Source organism: Pseudorca crassidens, chromosome 7, assembly GCF_039906515.1.
Source record: "Pseudorca crassidens isolate mPseCra1 chromosome 7, mPseCra1.hap1, whole genome shotgun sequence".
Lineage (NCBI taxonomy): Eukaryota > Metazoa > Chordata > Mammalia > Artiodactyla > Delphinidae > Pseudorca > Pseudorca crassidens.
In genome coordinates, this window is record NC_090302.1 from 48,800,160 (window position 1) to 48,824,826 (window position 24,667).

Here is a 24,667-nt window from a genome sequence, read left to right on the forward strand (position 1 = left end):
AAGAAAAAGAAAAGGGGAGAGAAAAACAAAAGAAGGGGAAAAAGGAAAAAAAGCAGAAGAAAAAAGAAAAAGGGAAGGAAAGAGGTCCGTTAGTAGAGAAAGCAGTGTTTCTCTAGCTCTGCAGGGCCACCCGTTCCCCTGTCTCCCAGCCAGGCTGCATCTTTCTCCACCTTCTAAGCTGCCTCCAGGGCTCCAGAATCATGCTGTATCTCCAAAATTCTCAAGGTCTCAATCCTTTTGCCCACACCATATCCTGTTCTTTGCTACCTAAGCTCCAAAGAGTGCCGATTTCAATAAATTCACTCTTAGCTCCTATTCACAGCCCCTGAGGCCCCTAAAGGCAGCAAGTACCTTACTCGGCCTGAAGCCTTGCCTAGAAAAGGCTTAACTTCTATGCCATTGCCCCTAGGATGAGTTTTTTTCTCCAGAGGCTCCTCAGCCCCTTATGTAAGAACCTCACTAGCCCTCCTATACTCCACTCATCTAGACGTACCTGAGTTGTCCAGTGGCATTCACCAAACCTGAACCCTGAGGAGTTTTCCTGGGACATCCAGCAACTCAGCTAGTTCCATCAGGGCTCAACCTGCAGTGCTAGTGCCTCCTGAGGATTAAACCTTACTCCAAGCCACAGTCGGCCTTACAGACTCATTCTTTCCTATAAATTGCTTGTCTTCTCTTGTTTTGTTCAAAGAAGCAGAAACCAGGAAGGAATATCCCAGCTTGGATAGGGCAGGAAAGTAGTGCCTGGGATAAGAGGTAAAACCTTCCCAGGGTACCGCCAAACCAAGCACATTAAGATAGGAGAAAAAAGAAGACATTAACATAGAAGAGAATTAAAGTGGGGCTCCAAGAAATTCCGGGCTATTATTTATGTCGGTTTGACCAATTTACACGTATAGCATGTGTCTGCCTTTCCTTCTTACAGACATTTAATCTATCTGGCATTCATTAGGCAAAAATTCACTGTGCTGTCCTAGTTCAAGGACCCAAGGCTCATGCATGAGCAAGAGCAGCCCCTGAGAAAAGAGGTTCCATTTTTAGCCAAGAAAATACGAGAAACAGGGAATTGCAAAACAAAATGGTGCATCATGACACACAGGTACGAGCAAAGTACTGGGACGCAGAGACACGCAAGGATCAAAAGGAAGATTGTATATCAAATTATTTCAAAATCACAGTCTTCTAAACTTCTTTTGATCGTTTAGAGCCTAGAAGTTCATTTCGTCGTGAATTCCTAGTCCTGCTTGCTGACCTTGTTGTGTCCTGACTCACAGTGGCCTGGCGCAAGGGCAGGGTTCCCAGGTCTTCGCAGCCAGAGCACTGTATTGTGTTTCCTTACAGCTGGCGTACATCGGATACTTGATGCTCTTCAACTATATCGTGTTAGTGAAGATGGAGCGCTGGCCTTCCACCCAGGAATGGATCGTCATTTCCTATATTTTCACCCTGGGAATAGAAAAGATGAGAGAGGTAACTGCTTTCATAAAAGAGAACAGAGGAGAAAGACAGTGGTTAGTTACATCTGTGGATAGAGGGGATCATGGAACACTCGGGATCCAAGTTAAGCCAGAAACTGTTTCTCTAACACTGCCACAGAAATAAAGGATTTGGCTTCCACAGCTGCTGACAGACCTGGGAGGCTTCAGTGTGTGTTTATAGGTTGTCAGTCCATGCATGTTTGGGATCTAGTCTGTTTTCTGCTAGAGTTATCTCTTACCCCAAGAAACCCTCCAGTTGTCTTCAACACTGTTTACACCTCTCTTTCCTCGTCCTGATAAACATGACTTTAAAATTTTTTCTACTTTAAGAAAGTTTTTTTTAATGTTTAAATTTTCCACTTTTAACTCCCATTGCAACCCCTTACTCTGTGTCTCTTTGGACACAGTCCACCAATACCTATGATTCTGCAAATGCATTTCAGCAGCTCTAGGAGGAACTATGCTTTCATTCATTAATTTATTCCCTGGTTTATTCCTTCTCAACATTTATTATGTCCCTGCTGGGCACCAGCCTCTCTACCAGCCCTAAGTGAATTGAGCATATTTCTTGTCCTTCAGGTTGAGGATGTGGGTCCCTCTCTTCTCCCCCCAACGCCATCGCATAAAAGGAGCCATCAAAATGCCACCCTCCTGTGACTTGAAGTCAAAGCTAGCCTCGGGTCATCAGATTCAGAGCCATTAGAATAAATGTAGTCAAGCAATAATCCACCAGAGGGCTCTGCAACCCTGCCCAACAAGCTCCCAAAGCCCATTCCCAAGCCCACAGGGGAGGCAGGCTTGTAAGTTATAATGATTCCTCTGCATTTCTTACTCCCTGTCAAGTCCACTGCATTCTCGAGAGCTCTGGAACAACCCTACTTGCTGTACTACAGTGAGTAGGAAAATATATTGAGCTCCATAGAAAAAAGGATTCCTACAAACCCACAAATTCACCCTTGCCTTCATTACTAAGGTTAAAAGGGCCTTACTCTCTTAGGGCTTAGCTCTAGAATGTTCTCCTCCAGAGAAAAAGTGGGATCATTTTTTTTTAAAAAAGCAAACATGTATAAATATTTAGAGCCCTTCCTTGGGTTTTTTAACTGCTTTGGGGATATTTAAATTCTAACCAGCATGCCCCTATCCTGAGAGTACCATTTTATAAGGGACTGGATTTTTTTTTTTTTTAAGTGGCTGCCTTTGCCTCATTCCAACTAGTTGTCTACTCTTAGGCTTTCCCATTCATAATGTCTTCCACTTCCTGACCACTGTTGTGCATTTCCCATTTGTAAACTGAAAACAGTAATAAATTCGCTTTGGTCTTTGTGTAGCTCTCTGAGAACTGAGGCCTCAACTGCTGAGGGCTCTGTTGCTGTGCAGCGCCAGCTCACTGCCTTTGTGATTTAAAGCCCAGATGCCTATTCCTTCCCCAGGACAAGCAGAAAAGGGAGAGACTTGAGCAGGGAGACTGGAATCTCTCCAGGGACTAGACTGGAAGAAGACAGGGAGCAGTCTGTACTCCACGGACTGTTCTGGAAGAGGCTGCCAAGCCGGCGGGCTGCCAGGAATCTCCAGGCTGGCTATCCATTTCTCCTGAGGCGGCATATAACAGCGGGGAGAGCAGGCTTTGGAGCCTGGGGTCAGCGGGGGGTCAACCAAGAGTCCTCGTTTCCGAGGAAGCAGTGGGGCGGGAGGCACTGACCACCTAAGTATCTGACCTTCCCTTCGGCCCAATGAGGTTGCGCCCTGGCCCCTCACCCCACGTCCCTGAACCCATTAAGGACATGCTCAGGCGCCGAGCGTCCCGCCTGGTGCCTCCTCACAGCACGCGGGCCCTCCAGACCTCAGACGCAGGAGCCTGAAAACAGAGGAAAGTCTGTAGGCTTCCGCGCCTCCGGGGACATAGGCGGGCGCTGTGGTTTCTCCCGGGGCCCGCCCCTTCCGGCATACGTACTTCTCCGCGCAGTCAGCCAAACAAGCCCGGTCATCACGTGATAGCGCGTAACTGCCCCCGGCTGCGGGTAGGCAGCTTCTCACGTGGGGCCTCCTCCCCGCGACTCGTGAGGGAGGTGGCGCGCTGTGAAGACATCTCCACTGCACAGGTATGGGAACCAAGACCCAGGAGGGATTGAGCAATTTTTCTGCGTCCCACAGCTAGAGAGGAGAGCTGGGTCTTAAACCCGACTGACCCGGCCCTAGGCCCACGGCTCTTTCCACTCCCCGCGAGGTTGCAAACTGAGACGCTCCCCGGATCCTTGGGATCCTAAGAGAGACCTCACCCCAGCCACTCTGCTTTTATCTCTTTTTACGTTGAGATTTCAGAAAAATACTTTAACTATTTAAAATACATATACATATATACTATAAACCTTAGGCGAGTGTGGGCAAAGGGTTAGAGAAACTCTAAGGCATTCCCCACCTCAGCACGTACGCTTGTGCACAGACAGGTTTTTTCCCCTAGTTAAGGTGGAGCCTGGGTGGGAAGCCATCAGGACAATAGCTGCTGCAGGAATTCTTCATGGGTAGGACAGTGGCTCCCAACCTGTGGTCACCAGCATGACCTGGGAGCTTTTAGAAATGTAAATCCTCAAGCCCCACACAGGCATACTGAAGCAGAAACTCCAGGGGTGGGGCCCAGGCAACTGTGTTTTCACCAGCCCTCCAGGTGATTCCGATGCATGCTAAGGGCTAGGGTTTAGAAATGAGGCACTAGAGGATGAAGAATGAGGCTGCCACGTGGCTCCTGGTATCTTGCTCAGCCTTCCAAGCCCCAGTCCTGACTCACTAAAACCTCCCTTCCTTAATGTTTCAGGCCAAGGCAAGCTATTAAAGGCACCGTGAGGATTCAAATAAATAGCTGTAGATTAGACCTGGCCCCAGTCTTTGCACTCCTCTCCTTTGAGAGGTCCTGAGTCGGGAAAGGGGTGTGTCATGGCTTGAAGAGGTGGAAGTCTCAGAGGCAAACACAAGTGATTCGTGAAGGTAGCCCTACTGTATAGCCTCACCAGGTTCCTAACATCCTGTGGTGCAGAATGGGTGTCAACTCCTGCTATCCAACTGTTCATTTCATAGAGTGTGGAGCAGCAAAAAGCCCCTCTAGATTTAAGATAATTCAGAGTACCACCCAGCAGTTAAGATATACAAGGGAGTGGGGAATTGCTATGAGGTGTCTCAGCAACAATCAGTCAACACATATTTCTTGAGTGTCTGTTATGTAGCAGGGCCTGGGAAACAAAGGGTCTGTCCTCAAAGTTTACAGTTATAGATGAGAGGAGAGATGGATGGATGTTGAGAGGGATGCATGGATAGAAGATAGCTAGCTAGCTAGACTGGCATGCGTACGTGTACGCACACGTATACATGCATGCAGAAGATTCCCGTATAGTGATAAAAATCTTCAAAAAATAGAGTAGGATAATGTATTAGTGGCTTGGGCGTGTGGAGACCACTGCAGGGAGGTGGTCAAGGAAGTTCTTCCTAAGAAGGGGAAATTTGAGTGGAGACCTTGAGTATAAGGAGAACCCAGACATGTAAAAATCTGGGAGAAGAAAATGCCCAACAAAAGGAACAAGTGCAAATGTCCTGAGTATGGAATGGATTTGTTATGCTTAAGAGGAAACCACTATGGCCTCAGGGTAGTGAACGGGGAGGATATGGTGGGACATGAAATGAGGCCACTGTAAGGAGTTTGGATCTTTCTGTATTCGTAATGGAAGCCATCAGAAGGCTTAAATATTCAGTTATCACAATTTGCTTTAGTTTTGCTGTTGTTCATATGTCTCTCAAGTCTCTCTCTTTTTTAAATTGAGGTATAATTCACCAGTAAGAAAACGAACAACTCATAAGGGTACAGCTTGATGAGTTTTTACCTACCCATACAACTGTGTAATCACCACCCAGCTCACGGCTTAGGCTTTTAAAGGTCTTTCTGTGTGCTGCTCAGAGAATACATTTAGGCTGGTCAGGCAACAGTGGTGGCAGGGATACCAGTTAGAAGGCTGTTGCAATCATCTGGGCAATGTAATGGGGCTTAGGATAGAGTGGCAACAGTGAAGGTGGTGAGAAGTGGTTGGACTAGGTCGTATTTGGAAATATAGGTAATAGGACATGTTGATGCAGAGGATATGGGTATGAAAGAGGAATGAAGGAGTCCTCCTAAGTTAGTGGCCTGAGTAGCTCAATATGGTGATACCGTTTACTGAGATGAAGGAGGATTTTGGAGATTTGCAGGATATTAGGAATCAATAATTTTATAGCAAAACCCTAATGCGTGTCTTAGAATTGTAAGGCATCCCAAAGGAACAAACTTAATTGCTTATATACAACTGAGCTAAGCTTAGGCCATCCAGATGAGTAGATACAGGTAGACAAAACAAGCTACTGATATCAGCTAACAGACCAAGCACTTTGCAACTGGGCTGAAAATATAGACAGAAATCAAACCTAACCCCACTCTCTTTCCTGACTTTTAGATTTTGATGTCAGAGCCAGGGAAATTGCTACAAAAAGTAAAGGTGTGGCTGCAAGAGTACTGGAATGTCACAGACCTCATAGCCATCCTTCTGTTCTCTGTTGGAATGATCCTTCGTCTCCAAGACCAGCCCTTCAGGAGTGACGGGAGGGTCATCTATTGTGTGAACATCATTTATTGGTACATTCGTCTATTAGACATCTTCGGCGTGAACAAGTATTTGGGCCCATATGTAATGATGATTGGAAAAATGGTAAGCAGGGTCCTCTGATTCCATGTTATAAGTTCTCAGAGAAGGAGTGGTTATCATAGGAAGAGAGAAATAATTCATTTGGGTCTGCTGTCAATGTCTGAGATGGCCCTGGGGGTGTTTTATTTTTTAATTCCTTTTGAGTGTTCAGAAGTTTGATTACATCTATATATTATTAATACATAACTGGAGGATTAACTATCACTTACTCATTCACTTACTGACAAATATTTATAAACATCATCTATTTTGCGCCAGGCACCTGGGTAGGAGTTGGGTATATAAGGACACTCATTTAATAAGGTAGATGATGAGAGAAAGAGAAGTGATTACCATACAGTGTGAGAATGCTGTAACACAGTTGTGTATAAAATACCTCAGGAGCATAGAAAAGAGACGGTTGGTCAGGGAAGCCTTCACACAGAAGTTGCATTTTATATCGGAGAAGGTATGGATCTCCACTGTAAATTTTTAACAGATTCCTTTTTTCTTAATGAAGTTCTGGAAAAACATCTTTCCCTACACAGAGGGGAAAAAAACATAGTTTATTTGAGTTGAGTTAGGTTGAGTTTGAGTTGAACATTAAGTTCTGTCAATATTTTGTGTTTTGTTACATTACTGGAGAATGATATCTGTTGAAAACTAGATTCCAGAATGATGCTCCTACTTATCTTATTCTTTTAAAAAAAGAATCCCAAGTGCCAAGTTAATACGCTTCCCACATATGGCTGTGGACTTGTTCCGGTATTCCTGGACCATACACTAGTTTCCAGACTTTCTCCATAAAGACTGAGCCCTCACGGGACAGCATCGGTGTAACCCTGGGAAATGCACAAGTAAATCAGCCCCCTCTCCAAACTTACTAGAGGAAGAATCAGAGTCTGATGCTCAGTGCTTTTTATCAGTTACCCCACTTTTCTAAGTGTGTCCCCTTACTTAACCTTTACAGGGCATATATGGAAAAGCCAAGTACATCCATTTTACTATGGCAAACAGCTCTTACTGAAAAATCTCATTCCTAATGTCCTCCACTCCACTCCCATTGTATCAGCTCTTGAAACAGTTGAACAGTTGGTCCACAGATATCCTTCATCATTCTCACTCAGGTTTTACTATTTACATCATTACTGCTTACCTTTCAGTCAGCAAATCAATATTTATTATTATTTTTTGTGTGTGTGTATATGTAACTCTACTAAAATGAGTCTTAAATAACAAAAACTCTTCCTACAAAAGCACTGGCAAACTCATACGAAGAGAGGGAGACTTTGAATCTAAAAGGAAAGGGTTATAATACCTTGAGCAATTTATTAACCTCTTTGAGATGCAGTTTACTCATTTCCAAGTAGTAATAATAAATGCATATCTCTTCAGGTTGTGGTGATAGTTAGAAATAACACAGGTTAAGTGGTCAACAGTGTCTGGCTCACAGTAGGTAGTTGATAAATTATATCTGTTACCGTTGTTAAAGTACAATGGAAAAAGGAAAAATCGGTGAGCATACTTACTTGCTCTATTCCTAATCCTTTTGTACAAAAGCTTGGTGTTTATAAAACCAGCATTGTTTAGGGAAAATATTACAAAGCCCACTCTAGAGTGGAAAAACTTGAATTCAATAAGCTTGAGTTACTTACCCAAAGCTGAATCCCAGTTCATTAGGGGGGTTTTTGAGTAGGAAACAAATGTGTATCTTACTGTATAACACTCTTACATCATCTTTGTACTTTAGTAATGAATTTGAGATGGTGGTGAAAATTTCCACATCTAAAAGCAGAGTCTCCACTTAGTCTATAGAAGAGGTTTAGGAGAGAGGATCTGTTGGCTTTCCACACAATTTATGTATAAAAATGTGTAGGTGTATGAATTTTCTGGACAGAGGGGACAGACATCTATGAGATTCTCAAATGTGAAATTCTCAAATATATTCTCAAATGGACCCAATGAAAGTGAAGAACTATAACAGCTGCAAAATTAAGCCAAGTTTTCTCATTCTTGACACTATTGCTATCTTGGACTAGATAATTCTTCGTTGGGGGGCGGGGGACTGTCCTGTGCATCATAGGATGTTTAGCAGCATCCCTGGCCTCTACCCACTGGGTGCCAGTAACGTGTGTGCATGAACGCGCGTGCGCGCACACACACACACACACACAAACACTCACAACAACAAAAACATCTCCAGCTATTGCTGTATGTCCCCTGTGGAGCAAATTGCCCTCTGTAGAGAACCAGTACATTAGGTGAATACATTATCTGATTGGTTGTTTTTCTTAATTGATCATTACCTTATCTTATTTCAATAAATAAAATTGGGAAAGACCCAAACAAGCCAGATATATTAGTTTTAAGAGGTTGAGTCACATTTAAATCCTTGAAATAACTAGTCACACTAATGCAGTAAGATTATTTTCAAATTCATATCTATCTTTTTAATAATGGCATAATTATCCCCAGTTTTGATGAGAATGAAACCTTACCGTGGAGTGAGCAAAAGAGATTGTACTGCAGTTTTTCTACATTCTAACTTATTCTTGACTGATTAGTGAAGTCATTCATAAGTAGAAAATGAGTATATTTGGGGGCTTTGTTTGCTTTCATGGGGCTTTTAAGATAATTAGTTCAGTAATAGAGTCACCGATCCAGAAGGTAGGTAAACTATGCCTATGGAAATTATCAGTGAGCTGGATGGACTGCCAGGATGGAGGCTTAACAAAATATGCCCAGATGTGGTTATACCGAAAGCCCCCAACATTAGAGAGCCCCTGTTAAGTACTAAACAGCCAAGTAACTCACTGTGCCCTGTGGTCTGGGGACTGCAGGCTGCTAAAGTACCTCGACTCATACTGATCAAGTATGATTCCAATTAATCTTCAGATGCAGAATCACTTAATGGAATTCCAACCCCTTTTCTTCATATTCCACTTCTCAATGGGTCTCTAAGCCTAGCACTAAGCTCACTTATATAATGTGGAATAAAAACAACAATAATAGGTTTCATTTACTATGTGCCAAATACCATGTCAGACTTGTCAATCATCATTACAACCCCATGAAATAGGTTTTAGTATCTTCATTTCATAATTGAACAAACAAACTAGGCAAGGAACAAAGGAAGGATTCAGACTCCTATCTATCTGACTCCACAACCTGACCTCCTTTCAATTCTAATAATAAACTTTTACTGCGAACTACCCACATTAAGTGTTTCACACATTATCTCATTTAATCCTTACAAAAATAATATGCATTATTATTATTTTCCCCACTTTACAAATAAACAAGACCAAGCAACGTGCCCAAGATCACCTAGTTGTTTTTACTACCAGAGTCAAGGTGAAAACTCAGGTATTCTGACACCTGAGGACACATACTTAACCGCTACAGTATATACTCTCCTCTATAGAAACCAACCAAAGGATATTTGAAAGAATGAGACACAATCAGCTCTCTTCATATTGAACCAATTGGACAATTTAGCTTTAAAAACAGAGGTAGCCAGGGCTTCCCTGGTGGCGCAGTGGTTGAGAATCCGCCTGCCAATGCAGGGGACACGGGTTTGATCCCTGGTCCAGGAAGATCCCACATGCCGCGGAGCAACTAAGCCCGTGCACAACAACTACTGAGCCCGTGTGCTGCAACTACTGAAGCTCGCACACCTAGAGCCCATGCTCCACGACAAGAGAAGCCACCGCAATGAGAAGCCCACGCATTGCAACGAAGAGTAGCCCCCGCTCACTGCAACTAGAAAAAGCCTGCACACAGCAATGAAGACCCAACACAGCCAAAAATAAATAAATTAAATAAGTAAATTAAAAAATAAGTAAAAAATAAAAATAGAGGTAGCCAGACCCAGTTCTCGCTAATAATGTCCTGTTTCTGCAGTTCACTCCAACAGATACCAGTTTTTGTATGGAAGCTAAGACTCTTTTGAAATGTATAAAGTTGAGTGTTTGGGAACAATGTTTCTTTGGTTGTTTTGACCCTTTGAAAAGATATTACAATCAAGCTGAATGAAAACAGTCCTGAGAAATTAGAAGAGTTGCTGTATTTACTGGCTGAGTTTTCTTGGGTCAGACTAGTTCCTAAGTCTCATAAGTATACACCTTCCTCTCCCCACCCACCTTTTCATCAGTCTAAATAAATATAACATGAAGGACCCATTTGTGTTTTCTCACTAATAGAACTTTTTGTAAATAAATGATGAAAGAATTTTATAAGAGAGAGAGAGGTTGAGAAATAGACCCACATTCCCTATAAAACTGTTTCAGCACAGCTGGCTTGTTTACTTTTAAGAGAGTTCTGAGGCCACTAAGTTGTGAAAAGAATAATTAACCAGCATATATTTTTAAGGACAGTGAACAAATGTAAATGAACATCAAATTTTGAGAGATTCTTATTTAGTTTCAAAGTCAGACAATACTTGAGAGATTTTTAAGTTGCCTTGGAAGTTGATTAATTGGCCTAAAATGTATTGAGCCCCCAGTGTCCTAAGGCATACAGGAAGGCTGTAATGTTTTAATTCCAATAACTGGCACCATGACACGTATTCTTGCAAAATAAAATTTTAAAACTAATTTAAAGCCTTCATTACTATTGATAAAATTATCATCAGTCTTTCTTTGTGGATGGACATTCCTTCAGGAAATTTGGTATCCAAGGGAAGATAGTCTTTTGTATTAGGTGGTTTTATGTAAGGGATAGAAACCAATCTCCAACTAGCTTAAGCCCAGGAGGGGTAGATTGATTTACAGCAGGGCATGATGGAACTGGGCTTGAAAGCTACTGCAGCCAGGCCCCCAACTACCATCACAGCACACTCTTTCTCTCCGGAATAGCTGCTTCATTCACTCTGGTCAGTTTCTCTAGTGGGAGACTCAGCCTCAGACACTCTGAATTCACGTCATTACAGAGAGAGTAAGGGAGCTTCTCTCTCCTGCTTCAGTTAAAAAAAAAAAAAATCTGAAGAAGGAATTCTGGTTGGCATGTCTGTGTCACATGCCTACCTCCTGTCACTGTTGCCAGAGGGCAAGGTACCATGATTAACCCAGCCTGGAAAAGACACCTGCCTTTAGGGCCAAAGTGGGTGGGAACTGTTTCTGAAAGAAGGAGGCAGTGGGTTCTGGCCAGGCAAAATAATAGTTCATCCTCATCTACTTTCGGTGATAAAAGGAAAGTAATTTGGCATGTGAGAAACAGATCCCAGATAACATGTATCATGAAAACAAGCAAAAAAGAAAGGAATAAAGAGGAACAAGAGATAACATTGTACTTGAATGGAGTGGAGAATTTTATAAACATGTCGAGATGAAAATCCAACATTTCAGCAGCAAACACAGGAATGGGCCATTAGGCTACCTGATTCTAATGCCTACAAAAACACCCTCCATAACTGATAGGATGCACTGCAGAAGAAAACACAGAAGAAGTGGTTCTCTGAGAGACTGGTTTGTGATAGAATAGCATGCAATGAGGGGGGGGGCCACAAGAATAAGATGGTATAAGGTAGATATTTGGGTTGTCCTAGCCTTGTTAACAAATGATTATTTTCTTGAGCTTTTCAGCTCTCCATAAGCCTTTCAGAATTTAGGGAATTTACAGCATTGCAATAGTTGTTGAAATAGTTCAACTATCTCAATTCCAGTTTTGCTAAGAAGAAAGAGACCCAGCAAGGGCATTTGCCTTTCCCAGGAGCAGAAAAAAAGTTAGTACTGCATTAATATAAAGACTCAAGCCTCTGTGTTATATGACTCTCATGCCTAGTCTTGACTAGGTCCCACAGAAAACAATGGAAGATGGAAGGGTTCCACTGTGCATGTGCTTTCTTTTTTTAAAAAATGATTTTTAAGTTACTGACAAGCTTGTATAGACATTGGCTTCAATAGACCAAGTGTTCTCTTACCTGAACACAGCTCCCTATGTCAACATCCCTTATCAGCAGTCTCAAAAGTGCACCTCCTTCAAAGGTTTCCTTCAATGTCAGCACCACAGGAATACTCGGTCATTCTGGTTTTCTTTTGTTTCTCCCTCTGCTTTCCCACCCTTCCAGATGATAGACATGATGTACTTTGTCATCATTATGCTGGTGGTGCTGATGAGTTTTGGGGTCGCCAGGCAAGCCATCCTGTTTCCCAACGAGGAGCCATCATGGAAATTGGCCAAGAACATCTTCTACATGCCCTATTGGATGATTTATGGGGAAGTGTTTGCAGACCAGATAGACCGTAAGCAAGTTTATGATTCTCATACACCAAAGTCAGGTATTTAACTTCATTTGGGTCATATCTTTTCCAAGTTTATTTGTTTGTTTTCAATAAATGGCTCAAGATAGAGGACTGATTCCTAGCTTGCTATCTTGGAGGAAAAAAAACAATTACAGAAGGTGAATATACAATTTTAGCAAAGTAGTCCTCGGGTGTTTTTTTCAGGTATGTCCTTTCTGTGACATCTGTTGTGCCAAATTTGATCAAGAATGAACCATTTAAAAAGGTCTAAATTCTTTGGGGATTCAAAATCCTAGGGCCATGTGTTGAATATTTCAATATTAGGAGTATATTATGTCACTACTCCCCACCCTACCCCAGCCCCCAGCCTTTAAAAAATAAATTCCTTGGGTTTGACTTCAGAACAAATAAACAATTCTCAATTTCGCCATCAGAATTCAAGAGGGCAAACATCTGCATGGTGTTTTCCTTGCACTGGAAACTATTCTCCAGCTCCTTTTCCCACTGTCTTAAATTATGTGCTATTGAGACTCAAAAGAAGCTAGTATTCATTGCCTGAAAGTATGGAAAATGCCTTAGGTTATAAAATGAGTTGCTTGCTTGTAAATGCCAGAAAAAAAAATAGTATCTATATCATGAAGTGATTCATTGTGAGGAGCGAGTGCCAGCAGGCCCCCGATGTTTCATGCCCTAATAGATGCTGATTCTCTGTAATAAACACCCTTCTTGTATAGAGTTTGAAGATAGTTGTGTCCTAGGAGTCTGTTCCAGCATTTTATTTGGATCAAATGTCAGGGCACACCAGGCACTGGGAAATTATTTGGGAAGAAAGCATCAGGAAAGAAATATCTTTCAGTGTGGAGGAGTTGAATCCCAGGAGCAACCATTTCTCATTTTCCCTGAGGAGTTTAGCTCTAGAAATAACATCCTTCCAACATTGTTGAATTAACATTTTTCTAACATTTTTTGCTGACAGGCCAGCCATCTGAGCTCTGGACTATGGACATGGATTAGGATTATATAACTAGGTAGTATAGCTTATTAAGAACAGGAACAGAAACTAGTCAGCATCTCCCCCTCCCCACCCCCTCCCCGCCAGTCCCAGGTAGGACTGAGACCAGGAAAGTAAGGACAAAGCACCAAAAAGTGTGAGTCCTACAGGCCTGTGAAGAGCATGTGTACACTGGCCACAGAACACACCAGTCTCTCATTTTCCCTTCCATGACGGGTTTTGAACAAATACTCTTTCCTTCTCACAGTGAGTTATCTGAGGCAAGAAGGTTTTTTGGAACACCTAATTGGAACAAATACTCATTTCATGAGACTTAGCCATCTCACTGAGCAAGAATTTTAACTCCATCTCCCAGTTGGAATATCTTTGACAATGTGCAGCCTTCACCAAGACAGCTTTCCAGGGACTGGGGAAAACTCTTTTGAATTCCTTTTTTCAAATGGTCCCTAAAGGCAAAGCAACACTTAAAAAGCCCACCTATGATCATTCTCCTCAGAGATTAAATGTACTATTTTTCCCCAAGAAATTGCTTTTCCACTTACATTATTTTACTCTTTCTATCTTTCCTTTCTTTCCCCAAATGAAATTAAGCCCCTATGGGTCTTTTGACAGTGCAACATTTTGGGATGGGAGAAGGAGGGAGGTGTAGGTGTACTTTATGAGTGGGATTCTGTCCGTCCGTCTACAAGTGGCCATTTATTGATGTTGTACTGTGAACCCAGCCTAGTGCAACAAACACCACCATCTGGCTGAATCAGAGGTTCTATTATTGTTATTTTAAAAGAAGGGCTGATTGTAGTTTAGAACTTGAAAAAACCCTGGAGATGGAAGTGCAGTGTTCTGTGTGAGTGAAGTATGAATAGAGATTTCCCACATTGTTAATTAGATCTGTGGTGCTCTTTGTGTGTGAGAATAAATTTCTACCCCATATCCCACATATCCCAGTATGTAGCCAACTCAGCCTTGGATGGATGTAACCTTCATGACACCCTTCCCCCCGACCACTTACCTTCCTTTTTGATATTCTGAAATTGGCTGCAATGGTGGCCACTGTTCTAAGCTAAATCAGCCAGTTTTCTGTCTAGAGTGTTAAAGAGTATTTGTCCTTTCTCAAATGGGTATAGGACGCTGCCCCCAAACCTGTCATTACACTTGGCCAAAGTCATTGAACATCCCTGTCCTCTAAATGATTTGGTCTTCATGTCATGGCACTGAGTGGGCCAAAGGGGGATTGGGTGATGGCCCTGCCCAGACGTTCAGAACTGCCCCGGAGACCCAAGTACCGAGCTATTTGAGAAAGGTACAAATCGTTTATGCTGCCCTGCGGTGTCTTGCCTCCTTTCTGTGCCGTGTGCAGGTTGGTTTGTGAAGCATGTGTTCAGGCTGATTGGATCTCATATCCCCCTGGACGCACAGCCCTGCCCAGGGTCCACCAGCCCCATCGTGTGGATGTGCCCAGTGGGGACTTCTCCAAGTGCTGCCCATCCTCGCACACCTTCTCAGAGCAGCTCATTGCTAACGTAACGCACGCGCTCCATGTCTAACTCTTCTTGTTTTTAGCTGCAAAATTGTCAAACCCATTTCATGTTTGCAGAAATAATGTTTCTTAATTAAGATGAGTGTATATGGCTGTATAATGGGGCCCTCGGGGTGGGTTAGTAACATCTGTCTCACACCTCAGAAGGGAGGACAGCTTTAATGCCCTCACTTCTGGGAGGCAGTATTACCCAACTACAGATTTTTAATATACATTCCATTTTTTTCTCGTAGTTAGTCCTAAACCCAGAGACTATCAATAAGGCCAAAAAAGCTAGAATGAGACTTCTAAGGTTACTTTCCAAATGTGCTTAAAGACTAAAAGCAAAAGGAAAAAAGAAAAAAAAAAAGAATGTAAATTTACAAAATGACGTATACTTTGACCTCTAAGCCAAGTTGGGTTAACACAAACGATAGTCCAGCCTTAATCTTAATTATCTGTAGAGGCTAAAACATTTGCGTTGGTGTTGGGAGCAGAAGTGAGTGCAAGAATGTGTTTGGAAACAGCAGATAATGAAACTCAGGAAGGAACAGTGATGATCTGCTCTTCTAGACACTTTGCCTAACACCCTGATTAATGGATGGGAATTGAACCTGCTGTCATTGTCTGATTGGTGGGTTTCTGGTTTTTGTTTTTTTCACATAGCCCAAAATAATCTCAGGTATTTATGTTATATATACTAGCTCTCTAAGACCCAATCTCTGGGCTACCGTGAGGGGACTTGGGCTCCAGGTTGCTAAAAGCATTGCTACCGAATGATGATATCCTTCTGGGCATCTCATTAAATGACCCATGTTGCATGGCTTCTGAGAGCTGGTCAGGATCCCACTGGAGCCTGAGGGGAAAAAAGCCACTTCAGAGTAGAGGAACAGCAGAATAAATTTCCAGCACATTCATGCCAAGGCGGGGGCAAAGCTAAAATTAGATGGATTTTCGCCAGCTGAGAAATCTGGTTCTACGTTTTTGTGTGTGAGGTGCTTGGAAGTTCACCTCTGTTGGCAGAGAAAACGGGGTCTCTAGCTTCCTCGAGCCTCTGAATGAATGAGACATCCCTTTATTTACAGGGCATCTTTGCGTTGCCTGCCATACACACAGATTCCCCAGGCTGTACCAGGGCAGGGGGAAAATGAATCATGCTCTTGAATACATTAAATCAGCATCTAAATTTAGTCCTTTTTTCTGTCTCTCTTGAGTATTTTCACAAGTTTGGTTAGTAATGTGGAAGCAGAATGTCCAAAACTTACTTTCTACCATGACAACTTATTATTTAGCTGTTTCTATTCTCCCTAAATTAACTATCCAACCTACCTAATGCATGGATCACATTTTATTTCCCTTATTGCCTAGGGCCTTTCCGTCTGAAATTAATAGGTTATCTGGAGTAAGAGGGATATTTGTGTTGTTGTTTGGTTTGATTTGGTTTTGCTCATTTGTTTATTTAGTACTGAAGTTTTGCGGTTCAAAAACTCTATAGGCTTGTTGTCTCTGTGATGTTGACTGGATTTAAAGTGTTGTTTTTGTCAGGAAACAAGGAGCATGCATGGGCATGTAAAGCTCAGACATTCTCCTGTATTACTTTTCTGTCTCAAATCATTTGTTGCTCACTTCAGGTGTGGAAATTAGGATAGCTCAAGGCCGGTCTCTAAAATATGCCTACTTATGGTGAAGCTTAGAACAGCAAGAACACAGAAGATGACTGTTGTTATGCATTTCAAGCCATAGACTCCAGTTCTGGAAACTCAGGGCTCTGCATCTGTTTGGTATTCAGGACTGACCTTCTCTAATGGATTCAGAGCACACTATGCCTGACAGCTGTGGCGTGGGGAGTGTTCCCTGACGAAGGAAAGTATTTTGGAAAAGACAAACTCGAGCCTGTGCCAACTTTTGGGAAAGGGGGTATTGTTTTGCTGGGTTTTGTTTTTGCAAATTGCTAAGGACGTAAGCCAATATGAGGCACCACCCCCATTTTCTGTCCCTGAAAGTCAGCTTACGCTCTAGAGAATCCCCACCCAACTTGTTTACTAATGCAACCTGAGGGTTAGCGGGCTTACAAACAGCAGAACTATCTGCAGACAGGCCATTGTGATGATTCATTTCACTGTTGTAACCAACATTTGTTCCACTGTCATCATGCTGATTTTAGCCTTTGCTCACAGGTTAGGCTCCATTTTTAATTTGTTCATTTCTCAGTCAATGAATATTTATTTTGTTCCTACTATGAGCTGAACATCGAGGTACAGAGATGCATGTGACAGAGACATTGTCTTCAAGGAATTTACAGTCCAGGAGAGACAGACTGACGTGGTCCATACATGTGGAGATGGAGCCCCAGAAAGAAAGTAGTCAGTTCTTCCTGGGGTGAAAGGAGGAGCACAGTAGATGAAGCCTTGCAAAGAGTGGGAAGGTTGAGCTGAGCCCTGAAATTTAAGTAGATATTTGCTAGACAGATGGGAGCAGGGGGGGTGTGAAGGAGAAGAATGACATTCCAAACCGAGACTTAGCATGGAAAGTTCCAGGCACAGCAGGTAGTTTAATATGGCTGACTGCAGGGTGAGAGGCAGGAGGCAGGAAGCAGGACAGATGGGTCTGAAGAGACACAGGAGTATAGATCTTAGCGGAGTTATACTCCCTGCTCAGGGTAGTACCATGATATGATATATGTTTTAGTTGGAGCTATCAAGCAAAATGTAAAGGGTCCATAAAAGGGATGGAGGTGGAAGGTGGGAGGACATTAGCTAATGCGGTAGCAGTTGGGATGGAGAAGATAGGCAGCATAAAACTTCAGGAAGGTAAAGTCAGAAGGACCTGGATGGAAGTCATATGGTGCAGAAGGTGGGAGTGCGGGAAGTGGAAGAGGATTTAAGATGGAGGAGATGAAGTTCACTCCAAGGTTTCTGGCTCAGTCTAAACAGTGCTGTCATCTACTGAGATAGAGGAGCAGGAAGGATGAACTGTGGGGGGAAGGGGACTTGTTCACTTGGGCTTGGATGGAGCTTGAAGGTTCCATTGGAATTCCAAAAAAATTATGAAGAAGACTATTTTGTATATAGAACTCTGGAGCTAAGTAGAAAAAGCTGGACTGGAGATACAGATTTGGGGTTCAAGAATATTACCACCAGTCAAAGCCATGGGAGTGGGTGAGCTTCCCAGAGAGCACAAGTAGAGAGAGAAGAGAAGGCCAGAGCAGAACACTGAGAATGGAGGAGTCAGCAGTATCAAATGCAAGAGAAGAGTGCAACTAGGTGAATATTTGAAAGAGTCCATTCAGTTTGACCTTTAGAAAGTCACTGGTGACTTTGGCCAGAGAATTTGCATTTCAGTGGGGAGTGCAAAAATCAATTACAGTGATTTAAGAGTAAATGAGTAGCAAGGCAAAGCATTTACCAAGGAAGAGGGAGGGAGAGAAGTGTTGTATATGTATGGCCTGGGGGTGTCCATGCAGTGAGGCTTGGAAAAGAAGAGTATTGTTTTGTAATCACCCCTCAGGAAAGTCACTGACCCAAACATATCAAAGAATTGCTTAGGGCTGCCTCTTTGCATAGTTAGGTTGTCTGTTTTCTCAGTCAAGACTCAGCAGCCCAGATCAGGAAAGACAAATAGTTGGATTAAGTCAAGATTGAAGATTTGTTGTGCCATTACGGCAGAAAGAAAGGGGCCTAGGGATTTTGAAGAGGCTTGCAAGGGTTCTTAAAGTTATGCATTATAAGGTCTAGGATGGAGGATGAAGAAAATAAAGGTACAATGTTGGTAAGTACCTAGGAGGAAAAAAGAATAATCAAAGGACTAGAATTCTAACCTGAACACCAAGGGCACTGGGGACTAAGGATCCTGAGAGTAGTGATGATAACATGCTGTGGTCAGAGAATGGTAGACGGGCATTCAAAATGGAGAGGTGGAACAATTTAGGATAATGATAAGGTCCAGGAGTGGCTATAAGAATGGGTTCAAGGATATGCTGGAATCAGGGTCCCACATCGTGAAGCTAGGTTCTTCTGTGTTTGTCACTTACAGATATTGAAGTGTCCATGGTAATGACAAGAGAGGGGGTGGACGGGAAGACTGAGCGGGATGATCTGAAACCCAAAGGAGAAGGGCTTTTTGCACAGCAGTGAACAACAGTGGTCTAGAAGAGGCAGAGTGTCAGCGAGAATGCACACGTTACTTATGGGAACCACACTGGCAGATGAGCGGAAATGTGGGATTTCCATTTGAGAAGGTTACAGGGAGGTGGTGTCTTCCTACAAAATGGGTTTAGCTAAGCCAAGAATATGGGGTATTGCTCTTACGATAAGGGTAAGAAAGCAGAGGAGTTTGTGTTCAGTGGTAAGCGTTTTCCAGAAGGCTCTGGGGAAAGGGAGGAAAGGGAGAAATGGGAAAATTCAGTGGGCAGAAAGCACAACATCACATGAGGACAGTAGCATAAGGCAGGATAGTTAACCAGGGGAGTTTGCATTGCAGATATAGAGGATCATAGGTAAGAAAGGTATGGTGGGAATAACTTTTCCTTAGTTTTGAGGCAGCTGGAGACTGGAGCCCTAGTAGCATAAGAGGCCAGATGAGGCTGATGAGATCTAGGTCTCAGAGGCAGACTAGAGTGGCCATTGCTCAGGCTTCCAAGATTGTGTTGGGGACAGATTGCTCTGGTGCCTGAGGAATGGGTGTGGCTCCCAGATCACAGATGGAGAGGCTGCCAGAAAATCAACTTTATTTTTTATTATAATTCTGCTTATTTCTCTTTTGAACACCTACCCCTTATGCTGGGGGAGAATCATGACCTCAGGCTCAGCCCTCTCTACCTTCCCTGAGGTGGGTTAATGTTGGGGGTGGGAGCACGTTATAGTTTTGAGTAATCTGTCCACACAGTTTGCTGCTAAAATGTTCATTATGCCTGTCAGTGTGACCCTCCAAGTGTAGCTGACTTATGAGGTCTCCCCACAGTCCCAAATCCTAGACAGTTGCTCCCTCTGGGGTCCTGCTACCCACAAAAGAACTGCCAGGAAAACCACGCAGCCTGCGCCCACAAAGCACATGCAAGCTGGCGTTCACTCCCAGACACCCTCACACATACACACAGACACACATTTCTTTCCTCTCCCCTCCAGTCTTGCTCCCGCCAGCGTAATTTCATCTATTCCCCAAATTCCTCTCTCTGTTACCCCTTCTACAAATGCTTGAAAGTCCTGAGAGCTGGTACATCCGGACCACAGAAGCAGCCAGAGACTCAAAGGCTGTCTCTGGGTTGTGCCTTGCAACCCCTCCTTCCCTGATACAGAGCCATTACCTGCTTGCAAAACAAGCGGGAAATGTGAATGAGTATTTCATAATGCTATCCCACCACACTGATTTAACCATCTTGTAAGTAAAAACAGGATGCCCCAAATAAAAATAAACTTATTGGCGCCAGGCATGCTAGATGTAATCTCAGTGTTTCAAAGGAAATGTGTAGGCATCATAATAAATCGTCTCATGGTGTTGCTGCAGGGATTTCCTGAAGTCTCAGAATGGTAGTAGGTCTTGCAAGTTCTTCTAGAATAGCCCTGTCCTGTAGAATCTTCTGTGATGCTGGAACTGATCTAGTCCTGCACTTTTAGTCACATGTGGCTAGCAGGCCCTTGAAATGTGGCCGGTGTGAATGAGAAACTGAATTTTTGTTTAATTTTAATTAATTGAAGTTTTAATTTAAAGGGCTGCACATTGCTAATTGCTACCCTATGGGACAGCTCAGTTCTAGTATATAAAAATCCTTCAGCACAGCAGCTCTGTGAGAGCTGGAAACACATCTGCCTTGTTCCCTACTGTAGCCTCAGCATCTCAAACTGTCTGGCACAAAGTAGGTGCTCAGAAAATAGTTGGTGCATGAAATAAACCCCTTGACATAAGGAATAGAAAGAAAGTAAGGTTGTTACCTGCTTTACATAATATAAAAAAAGATTTCAATGATACATATAAAGGAATTTGAAAATTTTCAATTGAGAGGATGAAAAGTTTATTATAAAGGAATTTAAAATTTGGGTTAAGTTAAATGTAGTGATCATGGATTCATACTTCAAACACACACACACAGAGAAAAGTGAACTCAAATGGGATCCTAGAGTTGATAACTTCCTGCAGTTTAGCTGAATTTGTATTCAAGAAGAGAATTACAGCCACATTCAAGAAATATTTATTGAACAAGTCATCATTCTAGACTGTGCAGAGATTGATTGTTGGGTAGCTAGAAGAGAGGAAGGAAGAGAGGGAGAGAAGGGAGGAGGGATGGAGGGAGGGAGGGAGGAAGGAAAGAAGGGAGGGAGGGAGGGTAGGCATTTGGTTGTTGAGGGCAGCTGAGGAAGGAAGAGAGAGCTGTGTGAGCCCAGCAGTGGGGCTGGATGAGACCCAGAGAGCCCTGCCAGCTCCACATTGTGCCACACTGGAGGTGGTTGCCATGCATCCTGTAACTACGGGCCTTTCCACAGGCACAGTGTCCTGACCAAATGCAACGAGGCAGATGGCTGATTTCCACTCAAAGCAGAGCAGAGTACATCCCTTCTGATAACGTGGCAAGATTTTAACTGATCTGTATCAACAACAACCAAAAAATAGACTGACCTCCACACAGGTTAACTATTAACAGACAGGGCCAGCAAGATTACATGTTAATTGTTTTTTCTCAAATGTGACGAGAATCCAAATAAGCCTGCAGCCTCAGTGAGGAGGGGAAGTTAGGTGCTCAGGATCTTTTACAAGATACTGTCCAGTGGAGTGAAGAGCTTCCTGCTGCTAGATTTCAGACTCTGTCTGGCAAGTGACATTTGACTGAATCGCTTGGCCTTCAGCCAGATATTTGGTGTCTAGAGTATCAGGCCTGAGGTTCAAGATGAGGGCATGCTTGGCAGAAGACCCCAATAACTTCAACTCGGGTATAGAATTTTGAGTCCTTGCCATGGTGACACACCCAGTTCAAGTAGATGACATCCACTGATGGGTTAAAACCTGAGGGGCTATTTCTTTCTGTTGTTGGTTTTTTTTGTTTTTTTTTTTTTTTTTGCGGTACGCGGGCCTCTCACTGTTGTGGCCTCTCCCGTTGCAGAGCACAGGCTCCGGACGCGCAGGCTCAGCGGCCATGGCTCACGGGCCCAGCCGCTCCGCGGTATGTGCGATCTTCCCGGACTGGGGCACGAACCCGTGTTCCCTGCATCGGCAGGCGGACTCTCAACCACTGCGCCACCAGGGAAGCCCTGAGGGGCTATTTCTTGACCTGGGTTGTCGTTACATGGGTTTTCATTTTACACTGGGCATATATGTTTTATGGACTCTTCTGTATATATGATATATCTCACAATGTAATATAAAAAGGAATAAAACAGACAGGCTGCTATCACATTTTCTAGATTCTAGTTAGAATGGATTCATTCATTCAGTGACATTTACTGAGCGCTTCTGTGTGCCAGGCACTGTGCGAGGAGCTGGGGATTAAAAAGAAACATACATTATTGCCTTGGCTTTGAAAAATGTTTAATAGGGATGATTGACAAGTAAACAAATCAGTATGATATATATTTCCATAGATGTGATGTATAAGGACTTAACTCAAAGGAAAGAACATACTTTTATTTGAGGGGGGGTGGGGTGAGGGGGACGTGTTGAAGCAGAAAAACAAGAGAAGGCAAAGTACAGCCAGAAAAATTCTCCTGGAGGTAACAGTTAAGCTGGATCATAAAGGGTATTAAGAGTTTCCCAGACAGATCATAAGAGGGCATTCTAGACAGAGGGACCATCATGCACAAAGCTAGAGAGAGGTGACAAGGTATGCCAGGTGTAGGCATGTGGAGACAGCAGAGAAGTGAGACTCCCTCCCTGGACCGGTCAGTTAGGGTTAGTCCCGTTACAAGGTGCTCCCAAGCCTCCTTTACCTACCCTGGGTTAACACATGGCACCATATTGGTTTTTTCTGGTTTCTTATGTGTATCCGCCACTGGACTATATGCATTTTGGGAGGGTGAAGGCCGGGGTTCGTGTCCATCTTTTTTACCATATTTGAGTGAATGAATGGAGAAGAGGTTAGAAAGGTAGATTGTAAAGCCTTTGTATGACAGGCTAAGGAATTTGAATCTTTTCTTATGGGAAATGCACAGCTTACCTTGTATGGAGCTCATTTCTAAGTTAAGGCTGTAGTTTATGGAATTCGCAGGTTGTGAATGCCAGTGGGGATATTGTGGCTGGAAAGTATACAACCATGATGCTCATTTCAGGGAAGCTCGGTGAGCCGTAGAAAAGCCCTTTGTTCCAAAATGTCTTTTAAAAGAGAAATAGCAAGTTTCGAAGAGTCAGAACATCCCCTGAATGGGTTAAACCTACTGACTCTTCTCCCCTTAGTGTGAAGTATTTGAATCTTTCATCTTAACCCCCCAAAAAAGCTGAAATCAGCATTCAGGGAAGGAAAGTTAAAATGGGGGCAGGTAAGGAAGGAAGCAGATGGCTCCAACGGAGGGCGAGGCAGACTTTGAGCACCCAGAGGGCACCATGAGGCGACTGTGTGCCTGGAGGGCAGGGAAAGTGAGGCGGGGTGTGTGGAAGGCTCGGAAAGAGAGCTGGTGGCAGAAACAGCTATGCCTACCTTGCAGTTTTGCCAAGGGCCCTGGCAGATGCCCGGCTTACCTCCAAAAACCATCTTCTCTGCTGTCTGCAATAAATTGCTGATGCCTGAATTTAAATATCAGGACTACTTGAAGTTCTAAAAGCCTCAGGCTCCCCCCAGTTCAGGCTGCAGGTGCTGGAGTTCCCAACTCCTGCTTCTCCAGTTCAGCCAGGTTTCTCCTCACCTACACCCCACCTCTCCCTGCTAGGAGACTAACAGATGCAAAAGAGAGAGAGGAAGACAGAGGAGAGGAGTCACATGCATTCAGGTACCACCCTCTCTCACCTTTTCCTTTAGTTCATCCTTTATTTATCTTCAGGTCCATTAAAAATCTATTTCCCAGGAAACTCAAATGTCTAAAAAAGCCCCGGGAAAGCCAACAGAAGCTGGAATACCTTCAAAGAAGTTTTCTTGTGACCGCAGGATCTCCCACAGTTAGGTCTGCCTCACTGATTCTCAACCGGGGGTAATTTTGCCCCCCAGCCCCACCCCCAGGGGACATTTAGCACTGCTTAGAAGTATTTTTGTTTGCCACAACTCGAAAGATGCTACTGGCATCTAGTGGTAGAGGCCAGGGATGCTACTACACAGGACAACTTCCCAAGCAAAAAAATCTTCCAACCCAAAATGTCAGTAGTGCTGAGGTTGAGAAAACCTGGTCTATTAGAATCCAAAATTCAACTTATTGTTGCTTCTCAAAAAAAAATGGCACAAGGTAGTTGCCGTCAACATCTGCAAAGTCCTAAAGGACAGATCTGAAAAGATCCCAAGTCCTCACAACCTGATGCCAGGAACAGTGTTCTAGGCCCCCATCTGCCATTGCTTACAGTTTCACATCTCTCTCCACTCTGCTCACTCATTTGATCTTCAGACCAAAGACCAAGTTAGGACATCATGCAATTATGGTGTCAGAATGGTCAACATGCCAAGCCTCTTTTAGCAAACACCAGTAGGTCCCATCACCTGTTCTTGGGGACCAGTTTTGGATGGAATAAATCCAGCTACCATTGCAGTGAAGAATGAGGAGAACCCAGAGTTCTTATCATTCAGAATTCACCACGTGTTTTGCTGATCCAGGTAAAAT

The 24,667-nt window shown here is 43.4% G+C and overlaps 1 protein-coding gene across 6 annotated transcripts in view; it reads left to right on the plus strand.

Annotated features, from left to right (window-relative positions):
- TRPM3 (transient receptor potential cation channel subfamily M member 3) overlaps positions 1-24,667 on the plus strand; it is a 519,386-nt gene that overhangs the window by 446,265 nt on the left and 48,454 nt on the right. For all 6 annotated transcript variants that reach the window (XM_067744178.1, XM_067744179.1, XM_067744181.1 and 3 more), the window contains 3 exons: positions 1,342-1,470; positions 5,948-6,199; positions 12,243-12,417. In XM_067744178.1, the coding sequence (XP_067600279.1) occupies positions 1,342-1,470; positions 5,948-6,199; positions 12,243-12,417 (556 nt within the window). The remainder of the gene's footprint in view (positions 1-1,341; positions 1,471-5,947; positions 6,200-12,242; positions 12,418-24,667) is intronic.